The 15,252-nt window shown below is 47.5% G+C and overlaps 1 protein-coding gene across 1 annotated transcript in view; it reads right to left on the minus strand.

The window, feature by feature from the left end:
- Positions 1-15,252, minus strand: part of IQCA1L (IQ motif containing with AAA domain 1 like) — a 1,109,403-nt gene that overhangs the window by 405,795 nt on the left and 688,356 nt on the right. Inside the window, exon 7 of the mRNA XM_069646014.1 lies at positions 3,015-3,099. Coding sequence (XP_069502115.1) covers positions 3,015-3,099 — 85 coding nt within the window. The remainder of the gene's footprint in view (positions 1-3,014; positions 3,100-15,252) is intronic.

The raw sequence follows: 15,252 nt of genomic DNA on the forward strand, positions 1-15,252 counted from the left end.
CACCTAAACAGCTGGGGCCACAGAGATATTTAGAGCCGCCATCATGTTACAGTGCACCTGAAATGGAGTTGAATTTAGTGAGGTTCTGCTATCATTTTGATTTCGTGGAGAGAAAACGGAATCTTCCAAACAAGATGCTGATGAGATGGAGAACCCATGCTTTTAGCTTTTCCCCTAATTGGGTGTTTCTTCCAATCATCCTTGGATCAGAGGAGTGAGGCCACAGTTATTATTATTGCTTCTTATAATTTTTCCCTCCGTTTCTTAATTGTTCTTTTTTACTTCTTTTTCTCCCCTTCTTTACCAGAGGTACCCATACGGTCACATGAGACCTTTGATGTGTAATTGCTCTTCTTTTTTTTCCTTTACTTCATTTTCCTATGGTTTATATTTGCTTATAGTGCTAGTAAAAAAAGGAGTGTATCAGTGGAACCAAGGCTGGTTTCAAGGGGGGAGATGTCCATTTTCCCAATGTTTTTTTCCCCACTGTTATCATATGCTCCTTATTTGTCTCAGAAGTAACAGTCATTTCATTCTGAGTATTTTGGGTGTGTTTTATACCTGTGCTCGGTCTCTCAATTTGTCTTCAGTTCCCCTGGTATGTTTTTGCTTTATCGCTGTACATGCACTATTTGAGACCTTTCAGGACCTCTGTTTTGCTTGAAAAACTTAACTCCACTTGATGTGCTTCCCCTTTCACCATTGCAAAATCAACAGAATTTCTGCATCCGTCAATTCATTGTTCTCATGACGTGTTGCCTCACTTGGGGGTCATGATCAAATGCTTGTGTCCAGCTCAATGTTCTATTCAGCACATTTCGTTTTTTGAGAATGTCATCTATATGTAAGTTCGTGGGCTGTGGATAAACCGGGTTCACCAGTAATTTTTCAGAGTCCGTTTTTTGGCTTTTAAAACTTTACGTAAGTCTTTGCATTCTATGCCTTTCCCAGAGTCGCCCTGCCAGCTTGCTGCATCCTTTGCCGGCAGGTCCCTTTCCTGTGGGATCTTTGACTCGGCAGGGGGGGGCAGACTTCAAATGCGCAAGTTCGTGTGAAATGTCAACCAACAGATGGACTTGGCGCCACATATGAGGGTTTACCTGTTTCAATTCCATAGGCAGACTTTAACAGTGAGTGGTGGTGGGTCTCGAAGAGCTGACACAGTGTATTTTGCCCCTCACTCAAGTCACATTATGTACAGAAGCACAATAGTACAAATCACCAGATCTACTTATGGTTTGATATTCTTTCAAGTCAGCGTTCGTTGTTATTGTGTTTTGATGCCCACAATCAGGGTGCTAAAGGAACTCCCGAAAGTACTTTGCAGCGTCCATACAGGATGTTTGAGTTGGCTACTCCTCCTCAATTTCCTCTCAAACTGAAAGCTGTGAACAGCAAGGTTCAGCAGGGGGCAGGTGAAATCCTGCAGCAGCCCCCAGCCACCCAACACCTAAAACTCTGTCCAGACTCCGCACACGCTCCGATGAGAACAGAGGTTTTATGGTGAAAGATGCCACCTCCAATGGAAAGTAGAAAGTGGAGAAAGACTTGTGCAGTCTGTCCCCTGCACCTAACACTCTGTCCACACTCTGCACACGCTCCGCTGAGAACAGAGGTTTTATGATGAAAGATGCCACCTCCAATGGAAAGTAGAAAGTGGAGAAAGACTTGTGCAGTCTGTCCCCTGCACCTAACACTCTGTCCACACTCCGCACACGCTCCGCTGAGAACAGAGGTTTTATGGTGAAAGATGCCACTTCCAATGGAAAGTAGAAAGTGGAGAAAGACTTGTGCAGTCTGTCCCCTGCACCTAACACTCTGTCCACACTCCGCACACGCTCCGCTGAGAACAGAGGTTTTATGGTGAAAGATGCCACCTCCAATGGAAAGTAGAAAGTGGAGAAAGACTTGTGCAGTCTGTCCCCTGCACCTAACACTCTGTCCACACTCTGCACACGCTCCGCTGAGAACAGAGGTTTAAATGGTGAAAGATGCCACCTCCAATGGAAAGTAGAAAGTGGAGAAAGACTCGTGCAGTCTGTCCCCTGCACCTAACACTCTGTCCACACTCTGCACACGCTCCGCTGTGAACTAAGGTTTAATGGTGAAAGATGCTGCTTCCAATGGAAAGTAGAAATTGGAGAAAGACTCATGCAATCGGTCCTCTGCACCTAACACTCTGTCCACACTCCGCCAGGGTCAGCTATGATGAATGTACTGGGAGACACACTAATAAGGGCAAGACTTGCCCACCACGCAATTACACTAGTAGGCATCTAATGTGCAGTGTATAATTGGCAAGCTTGTTGCAACTAATCATGAGTCACAAATACAGATGGTAAGAACCTCACAAGAATATGGTGCAACGCTTTGGTGATCATGGACACATTTGAACTATACTTCAGATACTGGCGTGGTAAGTGTGCAGCCACTTACAGGCATTGGAATCATAAGAATAATTCTTCATGGTGATGTGGTCTGGGATTAATTGTCAAAATGGGTAGATCGTTAAACATGTGAAAACACTGCTCTTCCCTTACTAACCTGCCTCCTCAAAAAAGCTCTGTCAAATTCTGGAGACGTGCCCTGAAGCAATTGTAATGACATGCATTCTGCACGATATTCAAACGCAAGATCTTCGGGGACAGAGCTTTATCTTCAAGGGCTGAAGTTATTTACTCTAAACGTTTAACATACAGACAAGAATTTGACTGAGACCTCTCCTCCAATTCCCGACCGAAAGCAGGGAATCTCCTTTTACAGGTTAAAGGGATCAACAGTGCAGTGAGGATTGACACCTGGAAAGGACAGTATTAAAGTAATCCTGAACAAGTGATGCAGAATACACCATAATCTATGGCAGTAAAAAGGGAATCTCCGGACAAAACATTGGTGTTAGACAAAGAAATCCCATATAAAGTAAGTGAGCCGCATTGCACCATGCATAGAATTATTCATCCATAAGATGCACTTATTTGCAAAATTCCACGAAAATAAAATATTCTCTCCACTACCTCTTCTGGGGTCTTCTCGGCAAAGATTATACTGGATCCTCCGTCCTCATCCTCTGGATAGTCCGGAAATTTTCCAGTCTTGTCGCTAAAGATAAAAATACAGCGTCAGCAAGAGGAAACATCTGACCCTTTCCTTAGCACAGATCACAGAGATTTATTGAAAGACAGTTGAAGACACCTGCCTGGTATTAAGAACCAGCAAAAAGGTAACTCAGGGGGCTGGGTGCTACCCCAGCAGCAGATGTTGGGCCCCCGCGGTGGTATATGTTAGGATCCCCTGGTCACACCACTTTGGTCTGCATCACATGGCAGGGAACAGTCACAGCGCTGCACCTTAGATCAGCCTTGGGGTTGTAGACCTTCGCCACTACACTGACTCAGTAGGGCAGCCCAGTCGTTACAGCCCTGTCCTTACCCGAACCCCTTGTGGGATTGTGCAGGATAACACTACTACGCCCTCTGCCCAACTTCGAGAGCCTACAGCTCTCCTTGAGCAGACCCAACTTGAAGCTTTCCCATTAAGGAAAGGGGTTTCTCTGCACTTGTTGATGCTAGCGAGTAATTAAGTACTTTTACAACTTCCTCTGGAACATCAAAGGACTCTTTCAGGAGTTCAATGGTTCCAGAGTAACTGCAGTTCCGTCGATACAACGTTATGAGTGTGTGCCTTCCCCAATTCAGAAAGAGTTCCGTGCAGGAAGAACAGTTTCAGTGGATATGATAGGATATTTTATTTATATCGCGCTCATACACAAGTATATTTATATTTTATTTTATATTTACTGGCAAGAGGGTCTCATGCCAAGGATACAATGCTACATTTTCCACACAGGTTCAGCGAAACAAAGTACTCCACAAGCTTACCCTGTGTGCTCCCAGTCAGTAAATCACATGCTGGAAACATCAGAGAGCTAAGCACAGGGAGCAAGTGGGAAGTGGTCATAGGAAAAATAATAAACACAGGATTATAGAGTTGGCCCTGTCCCTTGGACCCAAAGTAGTCTTGGGAAGGGAAAGCAGGAACAACACCAAATCAGGACTCTCTCCAAATTATCACCACATTTTCTGGGGCACCCTTCCAATCCAAAAGGTGGAAACTCTACTCCAACTGTCCAAAAACTACCTTTGAGACCCTGGAAGATTAAGACAGTAATCTGGAGTGGGAGCTGTTGGGGACAGTATCTCGAACCAGGCTTCATTCAGAGAGACTCTGGCGAAGCAGGATCAAATGCAACCACATTGCCTGTTCATCCAGCCTGACATCCTACACAAGCCCACACTGAAGGAAGACCAAGGAGAACTGGGGGTCTCGGTGGCACTTCTACCTAACAACCTTTATGGGCAGGGAGTACCAGGTCATGCCGGAAGGAAGACTGCCGCAGGAATTTCATATCTAGGGGGATCTGGAGGCAAAGATGAAACACCAACCCTGAACATTTCATTAACTGGGCAATTGGCCCTCCTAGGACACCTACAGTGCAGAACACTGGTGCCAAAAAGGGTTCCTTCTACAGAAACACATGAAAGGGGAGAATCCAGGGTATTCATTTAAGTCTTCGAAAGAATAATGGTGGCCATCTGATGCAAAAAGACTGTCTGGCCCCAACACTTCTCCCGGCTACTTACCAGTTAAGTCCTCAATGTTGATGGCAGAACAGACTATGATGCCCTCAGTAACGGTATCCTGCAAAGGATCGGATCACCAGCGTCGACACCTCACTGCACTCTGCCTCCATGGAGCCTCTGCATCTCAGGGGGTTGGGGGTATGGTGGGTTAAGTGTACATGCGGTAGGTCACAAAATAGGAAAGTACTGTAATTCTCCCTAGGATGGTCACTTTAGGTTGTGTCTAGCTCGTACCTCTCTCCGCTGATCCTCCACTTCTCTCAACCAGAATTGGCCTAGGTCCTCTTGTAACCATATGCAGCTTAGAACCTGCACCAAATTCTCCTCCTGGTCTCCTGATCGTCTTCCTGCTCTCCACTCCCCCAATTCCTTTATCAGTACCTGTAACAGCCACTCATCATTTTACTCAAATTCCTTCTCCCTCCATAACCACCTCCCATCACTGTATTCTTCTTTCCAATATTTACTGTCATCCTTGCCTTCTTCGCCCCTTAGGAGGAAGATACCCGGCTCCATCAAGGACAAAACCATCATGGCCTTCTTAGAAAGATCCTGCTTCAATTTTGAGTTTGCCAACCTTGTTTTAATCCCCTTGATAAAGATAGTAAATATGGATATCTGGTTGATCCCAAATGGAGTCCGGTGTCATATTGCATAGTGCATGGTGACAGACATGGATGCAACACATTCCCCTCTCACTGATCTAACTATCCTGTTACATCCAATAAACATGGTACCAAACTCTTAAAACCATAACAGGCGGTGCTCTCTCAATAGGGCAATGATTGAGAATGTACGGGTCCAACGCATCTCACTCTGGAAGACCTTGCTCTAGCAATATGGATGACAATTGAGAAGAGCCTGTAAACCATACGCAGCTCTGCAAGGCCTTGCCCTCTAAATGTGGATGATGTTTCAGATAGACCTATCCCTCTCACCAATCTCTGCAAAGCATGCCTCATCCCTTAGGCCATCCTGGAATGTTCTTAGTTTCATCTCTGTTTCATCGATGGATAATACAGGGATTTTTAAACATCCTAAAGATAATAGAATAACAAAGGTGGGCATCAAGCGCTCTTACAGTTCTTCTGCATGCCCCAATATGATAGAGAGGGGACTGCAGGTTAATCATTTTTTATCCATGTCATTATGATGAGTGCAGGTGTGAGATGCAGCACTGTTTGCAGGTAGGCCATACAGCTATATTTAGTGGTATGCTAGGCAGGATTATGAGGAGGTATATCATGTAACGATGAATGCAGGTATACCATGCAGTGCTGTGATAGTGATGTAAGTCAATGTAAGAAGTCAGGCTTTTATCCAGAGCCAAAATTGTTTTCGCTTGACTTTTCTTAGGCTTTGTCCAATGTGACAAAACCCCCTGTAAAACTCTCGGAACATCTAGTGGGATGACAGAGAGGGCCGGGTTACTCCTGAAGCTAGTGGATGGGTAGGTGGGTTGTATGGAGAGGATCCCCTGGTCACCCTCTCTTACAGCCCACTGTGGGGCAGAGGACTGTCAAATGAGACCCTCAAAGTACAATGTTCCTTTAAGGGGAGAAGCTTCCTTTAAGGAAGTTGAACCATTTTGAAATGAATAATGACATGCTTCCTCATTTCCAAAGTGAAAAGCTTTATGTATTCATGAGGCTAAGACGTCTTCAGACACTGTCCCTTTGAAATCTACAAGCGAAGAACAAAATGTAGCAAATTAATTAAATTCCCTCTGCACCAGTTCCTCACACCCACACATTGCATTTGTTCATGGAACTCATTCTGTGATTCCACTCAGAGACAGTGGAGGTACTCATGTTCGTTTTACGGCACTCAGGCAGTGGACCCACATGAACATCAGAGACACACAGATGGTCTTACAGGACTGTCTGGAAATTGACATTGACATCAGAGCTGCACCAGATTTTTGGTTGCCCTCGTGCAGATACCCCACAAAATCAGAGACATACTGAATCTTTCTGTTGTATCTTGTAGCAAGAACACTCTAGCAATTAACAGAGATTTTACTTTTATGTAGTGCAAGCGTAACAATGACAAGTTCAGACATGGGGTCATTATGCTAACCTCCATTTCAAATACATGTGACCAGCGGAATACAAGTACCCACTCCTGTGACACTTTACACCTGGAAACGACCATGAGGAGCCAGGGGATACACCGAGGACAGGAGGAAAATCCAAGATGGCGGGCCAACCCCTTAAAGGCTCGGTCCAATAAAAAGGCCCAAAATATACATAGGTGAAGCAATTAGGCAGACGCTATCCAAACCTAATAATCATTCCCATCAACGGGTACAGACCCCCACAGGAATCCCAATCCGATGGGATGGGTCAGAAAGCTATATTAGCTTAGAGACCCAGTCAGACAGTGTGGATGTTTGGAGTAGTAGCTGATGGTAGGAGCGAAGAAGGAGTACAAGGGAGACTGGAGACAAAAAAATAATGAAGACAAAAGGGTTGTATGGAGGAGGAGGTTGAATTAAATCATCAGGAGGAGGAGGTGGTGGTTTAAGAGAAAATGAAGAGGTTGGTTTAAGTCATCAGGAATGGGAGATTGCTTTAAAAGAGAAGGAGGAGGTTGGATTGAGTCATCAGGAAGGGGACATTAGTTGAAGACAGAACAAGGTGTTTGGGTTGAGATATCAAGAGGTTGGTTGGACACATTAGGCGGTGAGTTGGAGGCATCATGAGGTTAGTTGGAAACCGCAGGAGGTAAACATCAGGAGGAAGGACAGATGGCTAGGGCTAGCAAACGTCTAGCTAGTAAGATTAGGAAGGCATATGAGGGCATGCTTGGGCTGGGGCTGGGACAGGGGTAATGGTAAGACCCCACTCAGAAGGTGTCAAGTCATCATACGAAGAGGGATGAGTGCAAGTTGAAGCATCAAGGAGCATGAAAATAGAGGTGTTGAACATGGTATGAGTCTGGACCCAATGGCAGGGAAGTTATGAAGGCCCACTTAAAGCCAGCCTCTGGGAAAACTGAAGGGAAGCAAAGTGTGACTCCTCAGTAGAGAAGCTGAAGTGGGAAGGAAAAGACGGGTGTAGGCACCCCTTAAATTTGGGCCTGAGAACCTAGAAGAAAAAACACTAAGAAGGTCTGTGACGAAGGGTACAAGAACCCCTTCAATCTGGGACCAAGAATCAAGAAGAAGAGACCCCAAGACGTCCAGAAAAGAGGGAAGTGGGAAATTGTAAGCCCAAATTTGAGGCCTCAGGGACAGTACCTGAGCAAAGGGGAGCGAATGGTGAGATAATGCTTTAAGCCCAATGTTAAGCAACACTGTAGATCATCCTAAAGATAAACAAAGGCACAAGGAGACTCCTTCAGTGCATTTGGTTTATGACTACATCCCAGTTTGTTATTTCCGCCACCCTGTACAAGCACTCTTCCTTCAGGGATTTAGTGCCCATTCACTTGTACCCTGATATGTTTTGCACCGTTGCAGGATGGCTCCTTCATCCGCTTTCCATTGGGAGGTGTGCGGACATTCTCCCAGCTGCTTACTCGGCTGTGCAGTGTCTCGCTGGCTTTCCATTTCGATCAGGAATGAAGAGTACTGCTTCAGTGAGCGGTCTGACCTCCAGGGGCTCCAGCAGGGCTCCTCTCGTCTTCATGACCCTCTTGGCTTGCATGTGCCTTCTCTTCCTGCATTCCGGCAGCCTTCTCCGTGTTCACGAGTTCCGGTCTGGGTATAACGTTCTATCCTGAACAGCTCACCTCCAAAGTGTGTTTTTGTTAAGACGGATTTCTGAACTCTGTCCTGGTGGCGCAGAAGTTCAGAAGGCCAACCTAATTACTTGGAACAGGGTAACCTCTGGACAAGCCAGACCAATCAAGGTAGCGATCACGGCGGTCAAGACTAGGTCTCAAGAGGGGTGAGGGTGACTGAAAGCCCGCAATGAGCACACAAAGCAAGGACACTTACAAACTACTCCAAACAGGTGTTATATTAAAAATATATACACATTTATTCCAAGGCCTTTAAAACAATGACCGTAGCGAGAAATCACAATATAACTCTAGTAAACCAACACATACCATACCAATACAATATATATACAAATACAACAAGTCTCAAGCGTTAGATGCACGAAATGTGTAGTCCACCTAAAAGGGAAGGAAAACAGGCAGTGCGAAATAATGCTTAGACCCAGTCCGCCTTCAGAGGCACCTAACTAAAAGGAAGTCCGAGCCCTACGAAGAGTGGAGCCTTGTGCTCAAAAGTACCTGCACACACTGGTGCCAACGGGCAAAAGGGGAGTCACTTCGAGGGAAATCAGGCAGTTCAGTTTAGTGCACAAATGAAGAACAGTGTTCCGCGACTCAAGCGCAGCCTCCACTGTGGGCAGAAGCAGAGCGCGAGTACGGAAAAGGGTGCTGTTTTGACACAGCGGGGAAAAACTATGGGCTCCTGCAGGAGGGCGACCAGTTCCTAGCTATGCTACTCACCGGTCCCCGATGCAAGCAGACCCAGGCTCCTCCGCGTCAGTTTCAGTCGCTGGCAGGTTCAGAAGAGCAGGGAACGTCTCGTCGTCGTGTTGAGTCTGCAGCAGCAGAGTTGAGTAAAAGACGTCCCAAACGAAGGAACCCGCACAGTTTGTTACCACCGCAGGGCAACGGAGCGGCCGTGTGTATCTGAGACAAATGTACACTACTCACTTCAGACCTGGGAACGCCAAGTGTAGGAAGCGTGTGAGAGTGACAAGGACTCGATATACTACACAACCTGGCGGCGGTTACAGAGCAAGACTCCTGTGTAAGCTGGTCAGTCTGCTGGATGGCCCAGAGACGCTTCCGAAGGCTTACTGGCAGGAGATGGTGAAGATGCCGAGAATAGCTGTTCCCGCTATTCCAAGGGTCGAAGTACCAGTACAGGCCTTCTGGTTCGATCAAAGGTGAAAAGGGTTTCACAAGGCGACAGCAGTGCAGAGGAGCAGTCCTTCAGCGGGTCACCAGCGATTCCTCGGTCCAGCCTCTTGGTAGCAGGATACTTGGCTCCTGTATTCCTTCGTTCGTGACAACTCAGGAGATCGACATGGTAGTGGTGTTTCCAGCCCCCTCTTATCCACGGTTCCCTTCGCGCCAAAACTGAGGGGACCCAATGGGAGATCCGCTCATCAACACTCACACCATTCGTGGACCAATCACGGACCACGGTGGTCCCAGGCATTCACACCACCCTAGACTCTCTGGCACCCAGGATGTGTATTGGGACCAAACATCCCAGCCCACATCCCGGAGGCACACACAAGACATGTAGAAGCCCGCGAAAGCATCCGTGTTTCGCGGGAAAGTACATGCCCAAATAAGGAAGGCCCCGGGTCGGCTCGACCTGGGGAAGGTGAAGGGAGCAAGACGGTCAGCGGACAGGACAAAGGAGCCTCGTGGTCTGGCCATTTTGGGAGCCAGTCCACCATTTTGGGTTAAGCGCGAGAAACGCGCTTAGAACGCCAAAAGGAGCTCAAAACACAAGAAACGATCGCTGCCACCATTCCCGTCCGTGAATCACTTGCACCGATCAGTTACAATCCTAAACGAGTATCTAGGGCCTGTAGAAGGCTAGAGACCCAAGAGAGCTGTAACTTAGCTTACAGGGCCCTCTTGTGTCATGTTGCACGAAAGCCGCAACATGATAAAAGAAACTACGGAAAACAGCGTTTCCCGGTACTGACTGTTTTAAGGGCATGTCAGTTTCCCCGTAAGAAAGGAGCGAAAGCCCAGAGGAGTGCGGCAGAAGGCTGCACTTCTCTGGCAAAGTCGAGAACAAGGTGAAAAACAACAACAAAAAGTTTAGGGGTTGCCACTTGGAAGGAAAATTACCTACAATTACGAAATCTTTCCTAACACTCGCCCCTCCCAGACTATGGACAGGGGGAACTAATCCACCCCTGGATGAGTCTCTTGTTCAGGTCGGTTAAACATTCTGGACAACTCATCAGCATTGCTATGTTGGACACCTGGCCTATGCTCAATAGTGAAGTCAAAGCCTTGTAGACTTATGGACCACCTAAGCAACTTTGGATTCTCCCCCTTTATGTTCATTAGCCACTTTAAGGGCTTATGGTCAGTTTGCACAGTGAAGTGGGTCCCATAGATGTAGGGCCTCAGCTTCCTTAGGGCCCACACAACAGAGAAACATTCTTTCTCTACCGTGGACCATCTGAGCTCTCTGTCCTTAAGCTGGCGGCTAATAAAACCAATAGGGTGTTCCTTACCCTTCTCATCTACTTGTGATAGTACAGCTCCTATCCCAGTGTCAGAGGCGTCCGTCTGCACGATAAAAGGTCTTTGATAATCAGGGGCCCTGAGGACAGGGGCCTGGCACAAGTAGTCTTTTGAGCCATTGAAGGCCTTCTCACACTCGTCGGTCCAAGTTACCTTCTTGGGTTTCTTCGGAGTTGTGAGGGCAGTCAGAGGGGCAGCTATGGTGCCATAGTCTGCCACGAAATTGCGGTAATACCCCGTGAGTCCTAAGAAGGCTCTCACTTGGGTTTGTGTAGTGGGGGTAGGCCAGTCTTGTACTGCTTGTACTTTACTGGGAAGAGGCTGTATCCTCCCTCCACCTACTTCATGTCCAAGGTAAACCACTGAGCCTTGTCCAATCTGGCATTTACTAGCCTTTATGGTCAAGTGGGCTTTCTGAAGAGCCTGGAGCACAATCCCGAGGTGTTTCACATGGTCTTCCCAGGTGGCACTGAAAACTGCTATATCGTCCAGATATGCAAGACAGAATTCGTCCAACCCATTCAAAACATGATTCACAAGCCTCTGGAAAGTGGCAGGTGCATTCTTCAACCCGAACGGCATTACCCGGAATTGGTAAAGGCCGTCTGGAGTAGAAAATGCTGTCTTCTCCTTGGCATGTTCTGCTAAAGCTATTTGCCAATAGCCAGCAGTGAGGTCAAACGTGCTGAGGTACTTGGAGGCACCCAAAGTATCCACCAGCTCATCTGTTCGAGGCAAGGGGTGTGCATCTGTCTTGGTGACAGCATTCAGAGCCCTGTAATCCACGCAGAACCTCAATTCAGAAGTGCCTGCCTTTGGAACCAAAACCACAGGGCTGGACCAAGGACTACTAGAGGGTTCAATCACCCCAAAGTCTAACATTTTGTTGACCTCGGTCTTAATATAAGACCGTACTTTGTCTGACATCCTGTATCCCCTACTTTTGGTAGGTACACTGTCTCCTGTGTCTATGTTATGTTTGCACCAAGGTGTCAAACCAGGCGACTGTGAAAACAGGGGGGAAAACTGCCTAAGCAAGCTTTTCACCTCAGCCTGCTAATCAGAAGTCAGGTGAGGGGCCACTCGGACACCCTCAAAGGAGCTATCTGAAGGACCGCTCTGGAACAGGTCGGGGAGAGGTTCAGACTCCTCTTCCTCAACGTCTGAAGCCAGTAGCAGTGCTGCGATTTCGACTCTTGGGACGAAAGCCTTCAGCCTATTCACGTGAAACACTTTTGGAGCCTGTCCAGGCCTTCCAAGGTCCACTAAATAGTTAACCTCACCCAGGGGCTCCACCACTGTGTAAGGGCCTGACCATTTGTCCTGTAAAGCTCGAGGCCTTATGGGATTCATGATCAGGACTTGCTGACCAGGTGTAAAGTTGATGAGGGAAGCTTTCTGGTCGTACCAATGTTTCACCAGCGCTTGCCCTGCCTTCAATTTAACACTAGCCAAGCCCATCAGAAGTACCATCCGTTTTCTGAGCCCTAGCACATAATCAACTACTTTGGTAGTAACAGGGGGAGTGGGCATCTCCCATCCCTCTTTGACTATGGCTAAGGGTCCCCGTACAGGATGACCGAACAGAAGTTCGAAGGGGCTGAAGCCAACACCCTCCTGTGGTACCTCTCGGTAGGCAAACAGTAAGCATGGTAAAAGAAGATCCCATTTTCTTCTCTGAGGTTCCTCCAGAGCCCCAATCATGCTTTTTAACGTTCTGTTGAAACGTTCCACCAGACCATTGGTCTGGGGGTGGTATGCAGAAGAGAACTTGTAGGTAACCCCACATTCTTTCCACATAGCCTGCATATACTTCGACATAAAGTTGCTGCCACGATCCGACACAACTTCTTTAGGGAAGCCAACCCTAGTAAATATGCCAAGTAAAGCTTTTGCAACTGACTTGGCAGTTACAGTTTTCAATGGGATGGCCTCAGGATATCTGGTTGCATGGTCGACCAGCACCAGGATAAACCTATTGCCTGAGGATGTTTGCGGGTCAAGGGGACCAACAATGTCGATCCCTACCCTTTCAAATGGTACCCCCACAACTGGGAGCGGTACCAACGGAGCCTGGATTGTCGAGCCAACCTTACCAGATAACTGGCAGGAGGCACAACTCCTGCAGTGACTTTCTACTTGCACCCCCATCTTGGGCCAGTAGAAGTGCATGGATAACCTTTGCTTGGTCCTCTTCATACCAAGGTGACCCGCAAGGGGCACTTCATGCGCCAACTGCAGGAGGAAGGGCCTAACAGCAAGGGGAACCACCAACCTCCTATGGTCTCCTTCTGTAGACTCTGTGGGCTCACTATACAGGAGTCCACCTTCCCAATAAATCCTATGCGTCCCAGGAGGTTCACCCTCAAGCTGGGAGCAGGCCTGTCTCCTTACTAACAAGTCTTTTAGTTCAGGATGGTCGTTGGGGTCAAATACTTCAGGCATCGCCACCTCCTCGTCAGGCCCGGGCGATTGACCAACTTCCTCCACCGCAGTGGTAGGCGAGCTCGGGGGAATATTCTCTTTCCCTCGTCTTGACTTGTTGACTCCTTCCGCCTTGGGTTTCCCCTTCGGCTGGGGCGGCGTATTGGTCTTGGCCAATGCTGCCCGTGCTTGAGACCGTGTGTAGGGTCTTTCGGCAGTGTCTTCTACGAGCCCTAAAGCTCTGAGATTATTACCTAACAAGACCTTTCCCGGGACGTTTCTCTGAATGCTCACTGGAATCCTGACTGCTGTACCATTTAAAGTAAGATTTACAGGTATTACTGGGAACATACGGAGTGGGCCGTCAGCCAACTTAGTGGGCATCAGAGTAGCTCTGGCAACTTCCTCTGAGTCTACCAATGTAGAATCCACTACAGTGCGACTGCACCCACTATCCCTAAGAGCTGGAGTATCTACTCCATTGATCAGCACACTGTCTTTAAAGTAGTGCTTGGTATTATCTGGAATCCTAGCATAAGCCTCTGCGACTTTAGGCTCCCAGGAACCCAGGGAAACTAAAACTACCTCAGCCTCTATCCCGCTGGGAAATGAGTCTGAGGAGAAGGATGCTCCTGTAATCTCTTCTTCCTCGTAGGAGGAGAAGGCCAGATTAGCGGAGTGGACCCCCAAAGGTTTAACCTTACACCAGGGATCCCCCTTCACGTGGTCAGTTGCTCCACAAGCAAAACAAGATCCATTGGGTCTGTTTACATAGGGAGGCTTATTGTAACCAGAGTTCTGTTTCGGAGGCTGACCTCCACTACCCTGTGAGTTCTCTTGTGTCTTACCCTTATTTTTCTTTTTGTGGCCCTTATGGGAAGAAGATTTATCAGATTCTCCACCCTCCTTATCTTTGGACTTTTTCCCTTCCTCCTGCTTACCAGGATGAGTTTTGTCCTTATGGGACACTCGATGTGACACCCATAAGTCGGCTGCAATGGCCAGCTTCTTAGGATCTATCTCCTTCGAATCGGCCAAATGCTGCTTAAGCTCCGGGGAGGAAGATGCAAAAATGTGTTCCAGCATGACAAGATTTATCATGCCTTCGAAGGTAGAAACCTTATAACCTTCGACCCAGCCAGTTAAGTTTTTCAAGGATTCAGTGACATAAGATACCCAAGTACCATCTTCCTTTTTCTTATACTCTCTGAATCGTTTCAAATATTGGGCCGGAGTCTTCCCAAACTTTAAAATGAGAGTTTGCTTTAACATTGCGAAATCAGCTCGCTCAGCCTTCGACATTTACATAATGGCACTACAGCCAGAATGGGGCAGTCTGCTGAGTAACCAGGCAATCTTATCAGCATTGTCAACTTGTTGAACTTCGCATGCATACTCAAACGCATTCAGCCAGTCCATAATGTCATTCCTTTCCTCATACACACTGAGCAGATCTTTCGGAAACCGTGGATGAGAGGAGGCCCCAGACCCATGTCCAGGACCCTTGGACCCATTTGCAACCTGAAGCTTGGCCAGTTCCAAATGGTGATCCCTGTCTTTCTGTTTTTCTGCCTGTTCGATTTTTAGTTTGGCGATGCTGAAATCAAGCTCCTTCTGCCTAAACCGCAGCTCTTGCTTCTTGAATTCAAGCATAGCCTCCCCATCAGCACTGGCAGAGGAAACATTAGACATCTCATCCTCCCTGTCCTCGTGGTCGCGGTGGATCAGTGCAGCGGCAGAACCGTCGGTTCTACCAGTGAGAGCAGCCCCACCTCCTTCCGCACTGTCCTCAGAAGTTATAGCGTCAAGCTGCGCTTCTTGCCACTCCACGATTCTTTGGATCATATCCAATTTCGTGCCTTGAGAGGAAACACCTCTCTCCGCACACATCTTTTTCAATGTTTCTGATTTGGAAGCATTTAAAGTTAACAAGGTATTTGTTTCC

This window comes from Ambystoma mexicanum, chromosome 2p (assembly GCF_040938575.1).
Source record: "Ambystoma mexicanum isolate Mex_15411 chromosome 2p, UKY_AmexF1_1, whole genome shotgun sequence".
NCBI classification, from domain to species: Eukaryota; Metazoa; Chordata; class Amphibia; order Caudata; family Ambystomatidae; genus Ambystoma; species Ambystoma mexicanum.